Source organism: Hippocampus bargibanti, linkage group LG02 (genome assembly GCF_051943395.1).
Source record: "Hippocampus bargibanti isolate YZ-2025 linkage group LG02, ASM5194339v1, whole genome shotgun sequence".
In the NCBI taxonomy this organism is placed as follows: Eukaryota; Metazoa; Chordata; class Actinopteri; order Syngnathiformes; family Syngnathidae; genus Hippocampus; species Hippocampus bargibanti.
The window spans coordinates 30,670,363-30,684,008 of NC_142735.1; the positions used below are offsets into that span (position 1 = coordinate 30,670,363).

The 13,646-nt window shown below is 43.3% G+C and overlaps 1 protein-coding gene across 1 annotated transcript; it reads right to left on the reverse strand.

The window, feature by feature from the left end:
* six7 (SIX homeobox 7) lies at positions 1–11,703 on the reverse strand. The gene is made up of 3 exons (XM_088990912.1): positions 11,270–11,703; positions 5,029–5,192; positions 1–2,525 (listed from the first exon to the last, which is right to left on the reverse strand). The coding sequence occupies exons 1-3, from the start codon at positions 11,657–11,659 to the stop codon at positions 2,342–2,344; spliced, it is 738 nt and encodes a 245-aa protein (XP_088847038.1). The 5' UTR covers positions 11,660–11,703; the 3' UTR covers positions 1–2,341.
* Between the last annotated feature and the right edge of the window lie 1,943 nt (positions 11,704–13,646).

Here is a 13,646-nt window from a genome sequence, read left to right on the forward strand (position 1 = left end):
AGAGAGAGAGCGGGAGGAAGTTGTCTCCAGCAGATATAGACCACAGGAATGACATCATTTTAAAAGGAACCTATCAGCTGCGAGATACAAGGGTTAATATGATAGCAGCACTTTAAGTCATTTTTATTGGTGTTTTGCATTTGACTAAAAATATCATACTGCGTGTTTTGGGTATTTTAGATGCTATAAAACAGGGGTGCTCATTACATCGATCGCAATCTACTGGTGGATCGCAGCGTGACAGTGAAAAAAAAAACATTTGTCAGACTATCAAACGTCCCGTCACGTGATTGACATACAGGGCAACCATTCAGATGACAACTACATTTTGACCTTTAGGTCGCCGCGCATGCGTAAACAACGGCGCTAAGCGCAGCAAAATTCCTCGTCATGGAAATGCGCTGCAAGCGGTGACTTTTCATTTTTCAAAATAAAATATGGTTCAGACTCAGATGATAAATGAAACGGAAATTATGTAAATTATTTATTCTTCCTTCGCGGCCCGGTACCAAATGACCCCCGGACCGGCCCGGGGGTTGGGGACCCCTGCATTATAGTACCTATGCTTGTCTGTGACTGTAAAGTGTCCTTGAGAGCTTTGAAATGCGCTTAAAATAAAATGTATTATTACCACTCATCCCTCGGAATCAGTCAATGACAGACAAACCCACGGAAGCAACCTCACTTTGAATAGAAATATAAATCATTTATTGATATTAACACCACTTCCTTTTTTTCCTTCCAAGAAAGATCGTCCGCCAGTGGCCCGCGTCGCTGAGACTCTCCTCCGATCATCGACGTACTGGGAATGAATTCAAAAACGTGTGGCGTGACGTCCCGTCCGCAGGTTAACGTGGGGGGTGGGGGGTGGGGTCCTGTTAAGGCGGTGACATGCTCTGAGTGCTTGCTAGCTACAAGATTTTGGCGGGGGGTATGGTTCACAAAGTATGGTTAAAGGACAACCGACACTATTTTTTTTGTTTCCGAACTGACATCAGAAAAACGTTTGATAGCATCTAAAATACCCAAAACACGCAGGCTGATATTTTTTGTCAAATGCAAAACACCAATAAAAATGACTTAAAGTGTCCCAAAACTGCCAAAAAATTAGCTTGAAACTGGGGAGATTCAGAAAGTCCCGCCCCCTTGTTCGTGACATCACGCTAGGATACTCCTTCACAAACTGCCTTGCTCCAGAATCAAAACAATGGCTTCAGAGAGTTCAGATTCGGAGAAGATGCTTTCTTGTTACTCATCCAGTTGTGAATATGATTCAAATAGTTCTGAAGAGGAAAGCATAAATGTTTGCAGTCGATTAAAGAAGTCCTTCCGTATCAATTCCAGCCGTCTGGACTCCAATGTAGCGCCCAGAAAATGCACAAGATGGAACACAAGCTCCGTTGGAAATGGGCTGATTTGTCCGCTGGGAATTTGTGTAAACGTACATTTTTTTATGCGTGTTACCGCAATTGGCTGCGACACACAACCATTCACCAGTGCATTATTTATGCAGTTTTCCTTCTAATTTCATCATCAACACTGTGTTTTCAGACGAAAGAAAGCACCCAAAATGCATTGGGTGTTGCTTTGTCGCTCAGGGGCGTTCCGAATGTGACGTCACGTCAGGATCATCATCAACTCGAAAACATGACTTCCTGAATATTCAGCGCGAGTCTTAAAACGTAAAATATAGCTGTATGCGGTGGAATCTTTGTAAAATACGCTCAGTAGAAGTCATTTGAGGTGATTTTACAAATTATGGATGCAACTTGTCCGGAGGTGTCGGTTGTCCTTTAAGCCTTGCTAGTTTTTAGTGAACACACGCTGTAAGTTCATATAAAAAGACATAAATAAATAAGAAAACGAAAAAAGACATTATTTTGAGCAGGATCTTTTCACCCCTAGTTAACAAAACGACTACGGCGTATAGATGACATGAAAAATTCCTTGATTGTACTTAAGTCCAACTCAGAGTCTGTACTTGTGTACTTTTACTTCGATAAAGGAGGTGTATCAGTACTTGCAGCACAAGTCTCCGTCCTACTTTTAAGTAGAGAGCGAGAGAACTTTTGCCACTTTCGCGGAATCAGGCACTGCGCTGCCGGAATCCAGCGACAAGAAACACTTGAAGAGCAAATGTGTCGTTTCCAGAGAGCCCTTGGCGGTCAAAGTCTCGGGGCGAGTGGAAGCGCTCGCTCACTCGCCATTTGTTTTGTTTTGTTTTGTTTTTGTTTTGTCACTTCTCGAATGTGAAGTGGCGTCCCGTCACGGGACAGTCACGAAACTCGCCAGAGGCAATCGCTGGCCGGCTCGACCGCACTCGTCTATGACAGTCGCTGCTTCAGGACTCAAATTCGCTGTCGCTGCTGACGGAGATGTCGGGCGTGGAAGCGCTGGCGCCCCTCTGCTCGGTCCCCGTGCTGGAGTCGCTGGCCTCAGGGCTGCCCAAGTGGCGGGGGGAGGGCACCAAAAGGCGTGGGGGGCACCCCTGGTCCGAGGGCAGGAGGGCCGGGTCCTGCTGCAACCTGGCTCGAAAGAAAATACAGCTTTGAGAGAACTGGGTCGGTCATTGCACCATCGCAGCATATTTTCCGTCCCCGCTAAATTGGAAATAATCCGTGTGTCGATCTTAGTGCCAGTTAAAGTCAAACGTTCATAGTGTTAGAAATATGAACGAGGTCCTTAGAAACCACACGCACGCTATTCGCTATCTATTAGCTATCTATTCGCTAGCTATTAGCTATCTATTTGCTAGCTATTAGCTATCTATTCGCTAGGTATTAGCTATCTATTCATTCGCTATCAGTTATCTATTTGCTAGGTATTAGCTATCTATCCGTGAGGTATTAGCTATCTATTTGCTACGTAATAGCTATCTATTTTCTACGTAATAGCTATCTATTCGGGAGGTATTAGCTATCTATTTGCTATATATTAGCTATCTTCGCTAGGTATTAGCTATCTATTCGCTAGGTATTAGCTATCGAGTCACTATCTATTTGCTATCTATTAGCTATCTATTTGCTAGGTATTAGCTATCTATTTCCTAGGTATTAGCTATTGATTTGCTAGCTATTAGCTATCTATTCGCTAGGTATGAGCTATCTATTCGCTAAGTATTAGCTATCTATTTGCTAGGTATTAGCTGTCGATTCACTAGCTATTAGCTATCTCTTCACTATCTAATCGCTATCTATTTGCTAGGTATTAGCTATCAATTCGCTAGCTATTAGCTATCTATTTGCTAGCTATTAGCCATCTATTCGTTAGCTAGCTATCTTGCTATCTATTTGAGTTACTTCCGGGTTGAGTGAATGCTGGCGTGTGTGGCTGCCGCTGCTCACCCACAGAAAAAAAAACTTAGCATGTGACTGTAAAGTGACCTTGAGAGTTTTGAAAGGCTCTTAGAAATTAAATGTATTATTATTATTATTTCAAATCTTTCATGTCGACCTTTCACGATAAGCCGACCCCTAAAATTGTTCAATGGTCACATCCTGAATCGGACTCGTTTTGTGCAGGTCACGTCAGACCGAGAGCCCTATAGTCTATATATATATCCCTACTGTCCAGAGGTGGCGGTGCCAGACCTCTGCTATGATAGGTTCCTGCTCTTAAGGTTGGGGGAAGCAGAGGACTATTCCCTGAGGCTACACTGATTACTTCTATTGTCCTGAATGATTATGGTCTATGACTGGCCTGATTGCCCCATTTGCTCTGGTATCACCTCATCAGCTAAACTAAGCCTACCCTGGTAAGAAGTGTGTTGTAAGCACGATCCAAATTAAACCTCATCCCACCATGGCGATTTAGTGAAGGGATTTGCTGTTTTATGAAAATTTACTCCCCTTTCAAACCATATATTTTCTTTCGCTGAGATTTTAACCTTAATGTCGTCAAATGAGTGCTTGCTAGCTTTTAGGTGCATATGTACTGCCGATTGAGTCCCACGAGTATTATCCTTGCGATGGTGATAGTCTTTTTTTGAAGAATTTGTTTAGTCTCCCCAATGTATTGCTCTTTAAAATCGTCATTTTTACGAGGTATTGAATAAACTACACTACGTCGTTTTTCATTTGCCAGCCTATCTTTTGGATGCACTAATTTTCGTGTTTATCGGTTTGAAATAAGTCAGAATTTTGTGTTGCCAAAGGACACTGCAGTTTTTCAGAAACCCCTGCAATGTAAGGTACTGCTACTCCTCTCCTTTTAGTATCTTCAGTATTTTTGGTTTCATTTCCCTATTCTTTTCTTTTGACATTTGTTAAAAGACCGCTGACGGTAACCACAGTTACAAGAGAAGTAATCAGTGTAGCCTCAGGGAATAGTCCTCTGCTCCCTCCACAACCTGAGAGCAGGGACCTATCATAGCGGAGGTCTGGCACCGCCATCTCTGGAAGTATATATGAAGAATGAATGACTCTCTGTGTCTGTGTTGTCATATTATTATTATTATTATTATTATTATTTTCCCAAGATGGCGGCGTGTAAACACGCAGTGGCTCCCGTCTCTCCCGGTAAATTTGCGTTTTTGTGTTTACTATGTTTGTTAAGTCATTTTAATTGCCTTGCACGCTGGGTCCGAGAGGACATTAATTTCATCTGTGCTGTATGTCATGCATATTAGCATATTTGACAATAAAGCTAACTTTGACTTTGATATATATAGGGCCAGAGCTACCAGCAAAAAAAAATAGTTCGCTGACGAAACCTCTTGGATGAGAAGCGAAACGTCCGATACCTTCAAAGAAGTACAGATGACGGCTGAAGAAACCTTTTCAGCGACGTTTTTCAGTTACTTCGCAGCGTCGCTTCGTAAGCGGGGCAAACCTACCAGTCAACTACGGCACAGGACAGTTGCAAAATTTGCTCTAAAGTTGACAGCCCTTTCCAAAAATAAAAAACTAAAAATCCAGCCAGGCGCCGGTTGATGTCTCGTTTTTACAACTGTATAAAATAGAGGTGTTGTTCCAAACGAGTGGCGCATGCGCGTGTTGAAACGACCTCTCTCAGCCCGCGACGACTCACCTGTTCTTGGCGGAGGCGGCGCGGTCTCGTTGGCGCCGGTTCTTGAACCAGTTGCCCACTTGGGTTGGCGTGAGTCCCGTGGCCTGAGCCAGGTGCCTCTTCCTGGACGGGTTGGGGTAAGGATCTTGGAGGTACCACTCTCGCAGCAAACTGCGCGTCCTCTCCTAACGGCAAACAAGGAAGAGGCCGCAAATGATGACTTTGGCCCAGCGCGAGCCAACTCAGAACCCACTCGGGGTACTACTTTGGGGAAAGGACACCGCCTCCTGCCCTCACACCAGTTTTTTTAGTTGCATCATGGCGCACGGGCTTAACTCGCTATTTTGGTCCGACTTGATCATCCGCGGATGTCAGCTTGTGGGTGGCCGAGCCCTGCTAGCGATTTCCAAAAACCTCATCGGATTTTGAAAGTAACCTGACCAAGGGTGATGCCAGGTGCGTCAGAGTCATTTTTTTGCCTCGGGCCACATTGTAGTTTCCTCTCGGGGGCCTTTATGAATTTGGGGAAGCCATTAAAATGTTTCATCCCCTCCACATATTACATCAAGAGCGCACAACAAATTAATGAAAAACTAGTTTTAAATTCTGAAGTATAATATAATAATGACTGTCATTGTGGATTAGGACAATTTGACGTTTTATTCGGGACTTTATAATAATAATAATCAGATCCTCTTCCTCCCTCCACCTCGGTGTGCCCCACCCCCTGCCCGTCTCAGCACGATGGGGGACAGAGCTTTCAGCTGCTCTGCCCCCAAACTCTGGAACTCACTTCCTCCCAACATTCGTAACATTCAAATGCCTTCTCAAAAGCCACCTATTTAAAATGGCATTTTCTGTGTAGCTCTTTCTCTTGTTTCTATTTATAATTGTATTGTATTTATTGTATTCTATTTTGTGATTGTATTTTATTTATTATAGTACCTTTGCTTGTCTATGACTGTAAAGTGTACTTGAGAGCTTTGAAAGGCACTTAAAATAAAATGTATTATTATTATTATTATTATGATACATTTTATTTGTAAGCGCCTAAATAACTAAATATCAAATAACATGACAACACAAAGACACAGAGATGCATTCATTCTTCAGCACTTTCTGTACCCTCTTGGTGACATGAAGCAGTTCTAGATGAAAGAAGAGAGGATCAAAGCATCTTTTTCAGCAGTGGATCGGGACGTCGTGGTAGAATGTGTATGTCAATTACTTTATTCCTACTACTTTAACCAGTATCATGATTGTAAATGCTGTAGATACATTTGTCTATAACTGCTAACCCATTGTTGACCAGCCGATGGCTGTGCTTTATTTTTCTTGACATTACATTGGGTTGTTGTTACTTCCGGTACAGGTTTTACTTTCCGAAGACGGCGAGAATGGACATGCTTTATCGCTGTACTGTTCAGCAAGGAAAAGATAGAAAGGACAAAGATCCAAACTTCCATTTCGGACGCAAAGCCGGCGAATTTCATTGATGTAAAGTCCAAATGTTTATGTGTAAATAATAGCTATATTTTTATACTTGTTTGTAGTTCTACGGTGGTGTCGGTGGTGATTCTTGATGCAAGTGAAATCGCATTAAAGAATTAACCATCAGTACAAAGAACCCGGGGTCTGGTTTACGCCATTACTCCCATCTTGCGGCGTCTAAGAGCAAAGCGTAACTTTGGCTCACATGGAAGCCCCGGACTTGGTCCTTGGCACAAGGACGCCACAAAAGAATCCCGTGACTGAAAAGTGTTCTTGAGAGTTTTGAAAGGTGCTTGGAAATTGAATATATTATTATTATTAAAAGGGGAAGAAGCGCGGTCAGGCTTCCGAAAGGTGACAAAGGCAATCAGAGGCCAGGAGTCGCCTGACTCTCCTCTTCCTCTCAGGCCGTCGGCCATCGTATTAGGCCACAGCTTGCCTTCAAAGTCTTTGACTCTCCACTCAATCGGATCACCTTCAGCGGCTTAAAGCGCCGGCGGCAGAATCCAAGTCAGGCATCATTTTGCCACTCTGCCAAGTGAGGGTCACTGAGTCACTTTGTCCAAATTAAAATGAAATGGAATCAAAAACAAATGCAAAACTAACAAAGTCCACCTCTTCTGGTGAGAGATGTCGCTTGAACCGGAAAATTAAGGAAGGAAGGAAGAAAGAAAGAAAGAAAGAAAGAAAGAAAGAAAGAAAGGAGGGAAGAAAGGAAAGTTGGTCAAATGCTTGTTTGGCAATACAGTGATACCTTGTCTTACGAACTTAATTGCTTCCCAGATAGAGTGTGTAAGGGGAAAAGTGCGTCTCCCAAAAAATCTTTTCCTGTTGGAAACCATTAAAATGAGAATAATCTGTTCCCAGGTCCCCATAAAACATAATGTTCTACTTTCTAATTTTCTAAGCCTTAAAACTACACAAAATATACATGATTTTGTGTATAATAAATATGCTAGGGTATTATAATGAAAGAAATAAACTGTACTGGATAATAAAGTCATTTTATTTACCTTTGTGATGGTCGTTGATGACCTGATGGAATGGAGTGGGCGCTTTCATCAGCATTAAACACTTGATGAGGAACGTAGCCTTCTTCTTTCACCATCTTGAGGAATGATCCCTTGTAGGTGCTTTCTCTGCGATGATTTTACCTAGTTCCTCATCAATTGTGTTCTGTTTAGCTGGGTTGATAGCTTTTTGCATCAAGTGTACAGATGGCTTGTGCGGGTTGTTTGTGGAGTCTGATTGATGGGATATTTTAACCTTGCAGTTTACACTCTGTTGAAACTCACTGTCGTCTGCCTGTCTCTTTAATGTTTTAACCCCCCTCCTTCACTGCTGCGTTTTTGACCAATCACGTGGCTTTAAACGAAGACTGGTGGCGGGCAATAGAGGTCAAAAACAGTCGGCTGCCATTTTGTTGTTAGAAGAATGGGTTCTTCGCAAACGACATCACACATTGAGGCAGCTCTGTGTACGAAAAAAGTTCGTATGCCAAGGGAAAAATTTCATAAATTTAACGTTCGTAAACCTAAAAGTTCGTAAGCCAAGGGGTTCGTAAACCGAGGTATCACTGTACTTTGTGAATCGGAAAAAAAGTAACCGAATATCAACTAGAATAAATCATTTCCCTCAAAATGGATTAAAACCACACACATTTATAAAATAAGTCTAAATTAAACAAAACACAAAAAACAAAACAAATCTTCTGAGAACGCTGCTCAGAATCCTTCATGGTAGCATTCAGAATCCGAAAACCTTCAATGGTCGCACAATAGGGAAATTTGCAGTCCAAAACAGCAATTTGAAAGGGGGCTGGGGGGGGCGTGAAAGGATAGGAAAACAAGATATTCTAAGCATAGTAAAATAAAAATGTCAGCAGACTGAGATGTATACTGTAAATGTGCAAAACCGTTTCATAAAAAAACTGTACATAGTGCAAGTATCAAGAAAGGTATATTGATATATGTACAGTAAAGTCTCGTTATATCGATATTCCCGGGAGTCGGAAAAAATATCGATATAACCGGACTATCGCTATATCCGATCCTGCGGCGAACTGCATTAAAAGTGGGTATTAAATAGGGGATCTTTGACATGACGTCATTTTCTCCTTGAGTTCTCGCCAGCTTTTGTACTGTAGTGAAGTGACAAATAAACTTATGCATTCAATAAAAACGTCATTGCAATAGTAAATAATGCACTCGACATTGTTCTATGCACACACGAGAGAAACCACGAATGCCAGCATGTACGTTTGAAAAACAGTGATTATTGCAAGCGACAAAAAGGAGACCTGAATACAACACAATTAAATACATGTATGGAAAACAAAAGCTGCAATGTTTACATTACTTATTCTTATTCTTTGTAGGTGACCGGCAAACTCTTCACGCCACTGAAGCACCTTGGTTTGTTTGCTTTCTCGATAACAATGAGTTTTAACTTATCGGTACCCGCCATGTTTGCGTACGGTACGAAAGCTGGTCACGTGACCAACGGTGTTAGCCGAAAATCAAACAATACGGCGTTTACAGATTTCGCTAATGGTGGTATGGAAATCCTTAAGAAAATATTGATTCAGCTTTAAGCTGCTTTTGTATCGATATAAGCAGACCAAATTGGCTGGCGGGAGATGAAAAAGGCATCATACTAACCGGGACTAATTAGAAATTTGCCGGGAAATGAAAATAGTATCGTAATAAGCAGTAGTATCGTAATAAGCAGTACTATCGTAATAAGCAGTACTATCGATATAACGAGACTTTACTGTATAGCTGTATTGCATCAACCCACATTTACAGTACAAGAGTTTTTTTGTGTTTTTTTTTTTTCTTCCCTTTTGTGATCCCAGATTGACTGTCAAGTTTGCCTTCTGTAAATGTTGCCCTGCGTGAGAACGGAAGGAACTATTCATCCGTCAATTCTTGCAGCAAATTTCATTGACTTTTGGATTTGGTGTTGAGAAAGGTTATAATTGCTTCAGGAGAAGTGCAGTCCAAAGATTTGTTTACGTGTTTGATATTTGTTTTTTTTGTGACAAGGCCACATGGTTTTGGTCTAAGGACATACCCCACGTGGGGTTTTCACCACGCTTTGCACGGCTGAATTTTGTCACATTTTCTGTAGCTGTTATGAAAGCGCCACATGAATCAGGATGCCCTCATGAAGGTCTAAGACATGGGTGTCAAAGTCATTTTTTTTTTGCCGCGGGCCACAATGTCATTATGGTTTCCTCTCGGGGAGCCGTTAGGAATTTGGGGGAGCTATTAGAATGTTTCATCCCCGCCACATATTATGCATAAGCCAGCCAGATAGCTGTTATGAAAGGAAAGAAAGAAGTAAAAAAAACAAAATACAGGAGCTGCTGGAAAGGCAGACACTCTCGCGGCGCCATCGTGAAGTCAAAAAAACAAAAACTCAATAACAAATAATATGACAACACAAAGACGTCTGGCTATCTATTACCTATCTAATAGCTAGCTAGCTAGCTTTTTATTTATTTGAGTTATTCCGGCTTGAGTGAACACTGGCGCATGTGGCTGCCGCTGCTCACCCACAGAAAAAATGATCCTGTGATTGTAAAGTGACATTGAGAGTTTTGAAAGACGCTTACAAATGAAATGTATTATTATTATTATTACAACAAATTAATGAATAATGAGCTTTCAAATTTGAAGTTAAAAAAATGTCTGTTATTGTGATTTGCATGTGAAAATTTGAAATTTTGGTTCGTTCTGTAGGAATTTCACAAGTTTGATTTGCTTTTGCGGCCCGAATAAAATGAGGTGGCGGACCAAATTTGGCCCCCTGTCCTTAACTTTGACACCTGTGGCATAACAAGAGCGCCGCTTTCTGTATTGACTGACCGCAGTCGATACAAAAAGCGCCTTTCATCTTCATCGATGTTTTCATTGGCATCACCCATTCAACCCGAAGGCTTGTGTTTCATTCATCAGATTGTCGCTTCCCTTTGTTGAAAAATATCTGGGAAAAGAACCACGAGAAAATCTCGGGGGTCGAAAACACGGCGGCTCTTGCCCAAACTCGTGGTGAGATGATAAAAACGTCACTTTCGACCAATTCCATCTTGAAGTAAAAAAAAAAAAATAACAAAGAAAAAAACTAAATAACAAATAATATGACAACACAAAGACACAGAGAGTCATTTCTTAGCTATCTAGCTATCTATTAATAATAATAATACATTTCATTTCGAAGCGCCTTTCAAAACTCTCAAGGACACTTTACAGTCACAGGATATTTTCTCTGCGGGTGAGCAGCGGCAGCCACACGCGCCAGTGGTCACTCAACCCGGAAGTAACTCAAATAGATAGAAAGCTAGCTAGCTAATAGATACAGTAATACTAAAACATTTCATTTCGAAGCGCCTTTCAAAACTCTCAAGGATACTTTACAGTCACAGGATATTTTTTTCTGCTGGTGTGCAGCGGCAGCCACATGCGCCAGCGTTCACTAAATACGGAAGTTCTTTCATTATTAAAATGAATAAACAAACCTATTAATAAATATATAAATATATATAAACAAACACATACAAACACATACATACATCAATACATATATAAATACACATATATATATATATATATTTATATATATATATATATACACACATCTATTAGCGATATAGCTATCTAACTGGCTAGCTATCTAGCTAGCTATCTATTAGCTATGTTTTTGAGAGTTTTGAAAGGCGCTTATAAATTAAATGTATTATTATTATTATTAATAATTGCACGGTTACCTTGAAGCAGTGAGTCTTCTGCTCGCCATCCCAGATGGTTCTAGGCAAAGGGAACTTCTTGCGTATCCGGTACTTCTCCACCGGACCCAGCGGCCGCCCGCGGAGCCTCTCGGCCTCCCGGTAGTGGGCATCGAGCCACAGGTCCTGCAGCTTGGCGTGGGACTCCCGCGTGAAGCGGTGACTTTGCAGGATTTGGTAGAGCGCCTCGAAGTTGCCCCTGTGGAAGGCCACCAGGGCTCGGGCGCGCATGAGCGACTCGTGGCGGTTCAAGGCCTGCCCGGCTGGCAGCGACCAGAGGAAGCGAGCCAGGCGCTCCATGTCACCCGTCTCCTCCAGGTTCTCGCACACGCGGGCCACCTGCTCGCCCGTGAACATGGGCGGCGGGAACATGTCGCAAATGGAGGGTGAGCGAGGGCGAGATGCTTGCGTGCGGACCGCTGTGGCGGAAAAAACCGAGGCCCGCCCGCCGCGGGGAGGCATTTATAGCCGCGTACAATTAGCGGCTCTGCGCTAGTTTGAGGAAGGATTAGAGGAGCGGGGTGGGGTGATGTGCTCGGAGGCAGAGCAAGGGGGGCTTGCCTTCCCTATACCCTGAGGTGACACACCCAGCTCATCAGCTTGTTTGGACGATTAGCCTCAGCGTACACGGCTCGAGAGCGCCATGGACGGATCACCCGCCAAAGAGCGCGCCGATGAATTCATTCGGGGCACCTAGGTTGCCGTCAGGTCAAGGATGATCCGCCACAAAGCAGATTACCATCATCATCATTGGAACATCGGGCGCCCCCCTCCCCAACACACATTTCTCACCGGCGTCGGGCGCGGAGGCCCACTTGGCGTCACGCGCAAGTGGCTTCAACTGGAAACCCCCCACCCCTGACGATGGCGTCGACAAATGATTTTGCCAATCAGCCATGTCAAGGCTACGCCTGCCTGCGCCTGGTGGTCTCAGCATGCCGTATAAATCCTCACTGAATGCAATTAACAAGCAATTGGGAGGAGAAGTAATTAGTATGATCTGCTTAACACCGTGACAGGGAAAATGGGTTAAAAACACACACGCGCACACACACACACACATAATCCCTCCAGGCAAATGTGTAAAGGCTAATTACAAGCTCATTTGCAACTCAATAGGAGGATCCTCTCAGACGGGTCCCCCCTCACCCGCCACACCGGCTCCTCCAGAATGTTGGTTTTATGCCTCACCTCACACAGGGAGGGCAATATGGGGTGGCTGTGTGTGTGTGTGTGTGGAGGGGGCGGGGGTGAAGACCCCCTACCCTCGCTCCCGCCCACATTCAGAACAGGCGGACGACAATATACAATTTCGGGCCTCGCCGCAGACACTATCATGGTGGCTGTTTGAGGGATCGGCTTACCCAGAAGCTCGAGGCTAATGGAAGCCGTTGAGAAAAATAGCCCGGCCAATCAGCGCTGCCCATGGGATTAGCGCTTTTCTTATTTGCCCACACGGTCGGGAATGCCAACGGAGCCGTGCAACAATTGTTTCTTGGGAGACAACAGGAGAGGTCATCACAAAACTATGATTTTCATCACCCCGCCCATGCCCAAAATTGGATTTGTAAAATGACTTTGGACCATGAAGAGGAACTGAAAGGTGTTGCGGGACCTAGGTTGTCTTGTCTCCGAAGAGAAAACCTCAATGAGTTTATTTAATGCACTGGTGTCCAAATCAAGGCCTGGGGGCCAATTCTGGCCCGCCACATTTTTTTTATTCCGCCCACAAAAGTAAATCAACCATGTCAAGTGCCAGTCATTATTTTTGACTTCAGATTTGAAAACGAGTTATTCATTCGTTTGTTGTGCACTCTTGGTGTCATATGTGGAGGAGATAAAACATTCGAATCTTCTTTTTGTCACGGTTTGCGAGGTGGTGATGGTGGTGTATCCCAAAAAAGCAGGCAGGAGGGAGGAGCAGGTTGTATTTGAGAAATTGTATTAAAATAAAGTCAGCAGGAACAAAATCTAAAAAAATCAAAGTAATCCAAACAGAAAAGTACAAAGTATCAAAGAAAACCATGAGTAAAAATCTGCCAAGGTGAAACAAACCTGACAGGGTGAAGCAAACACATACAATGACCTGACACCGAAGGGTCGTGCCAGGAGTCCTTCTAACTCCCACTGATTAATATGACCAACACCTGTGAAGGTGCAGGCGGGGCCGACAGTGCCACCCGTTGGTCTGCAACCAGAACGTGACACTTTTCCTTTCAGCTTTTCCCTTCAAGGGGTCACCACAGCGAATCAGTGTCCTCCATCTTCAGAGGTTTGATTCGCATTTTTGTTTTGGCCAAGCTTTTACGTCGGATGCCTTTCCTGACACAACTCCCTTTATTTATCCAGGCTTGGGACC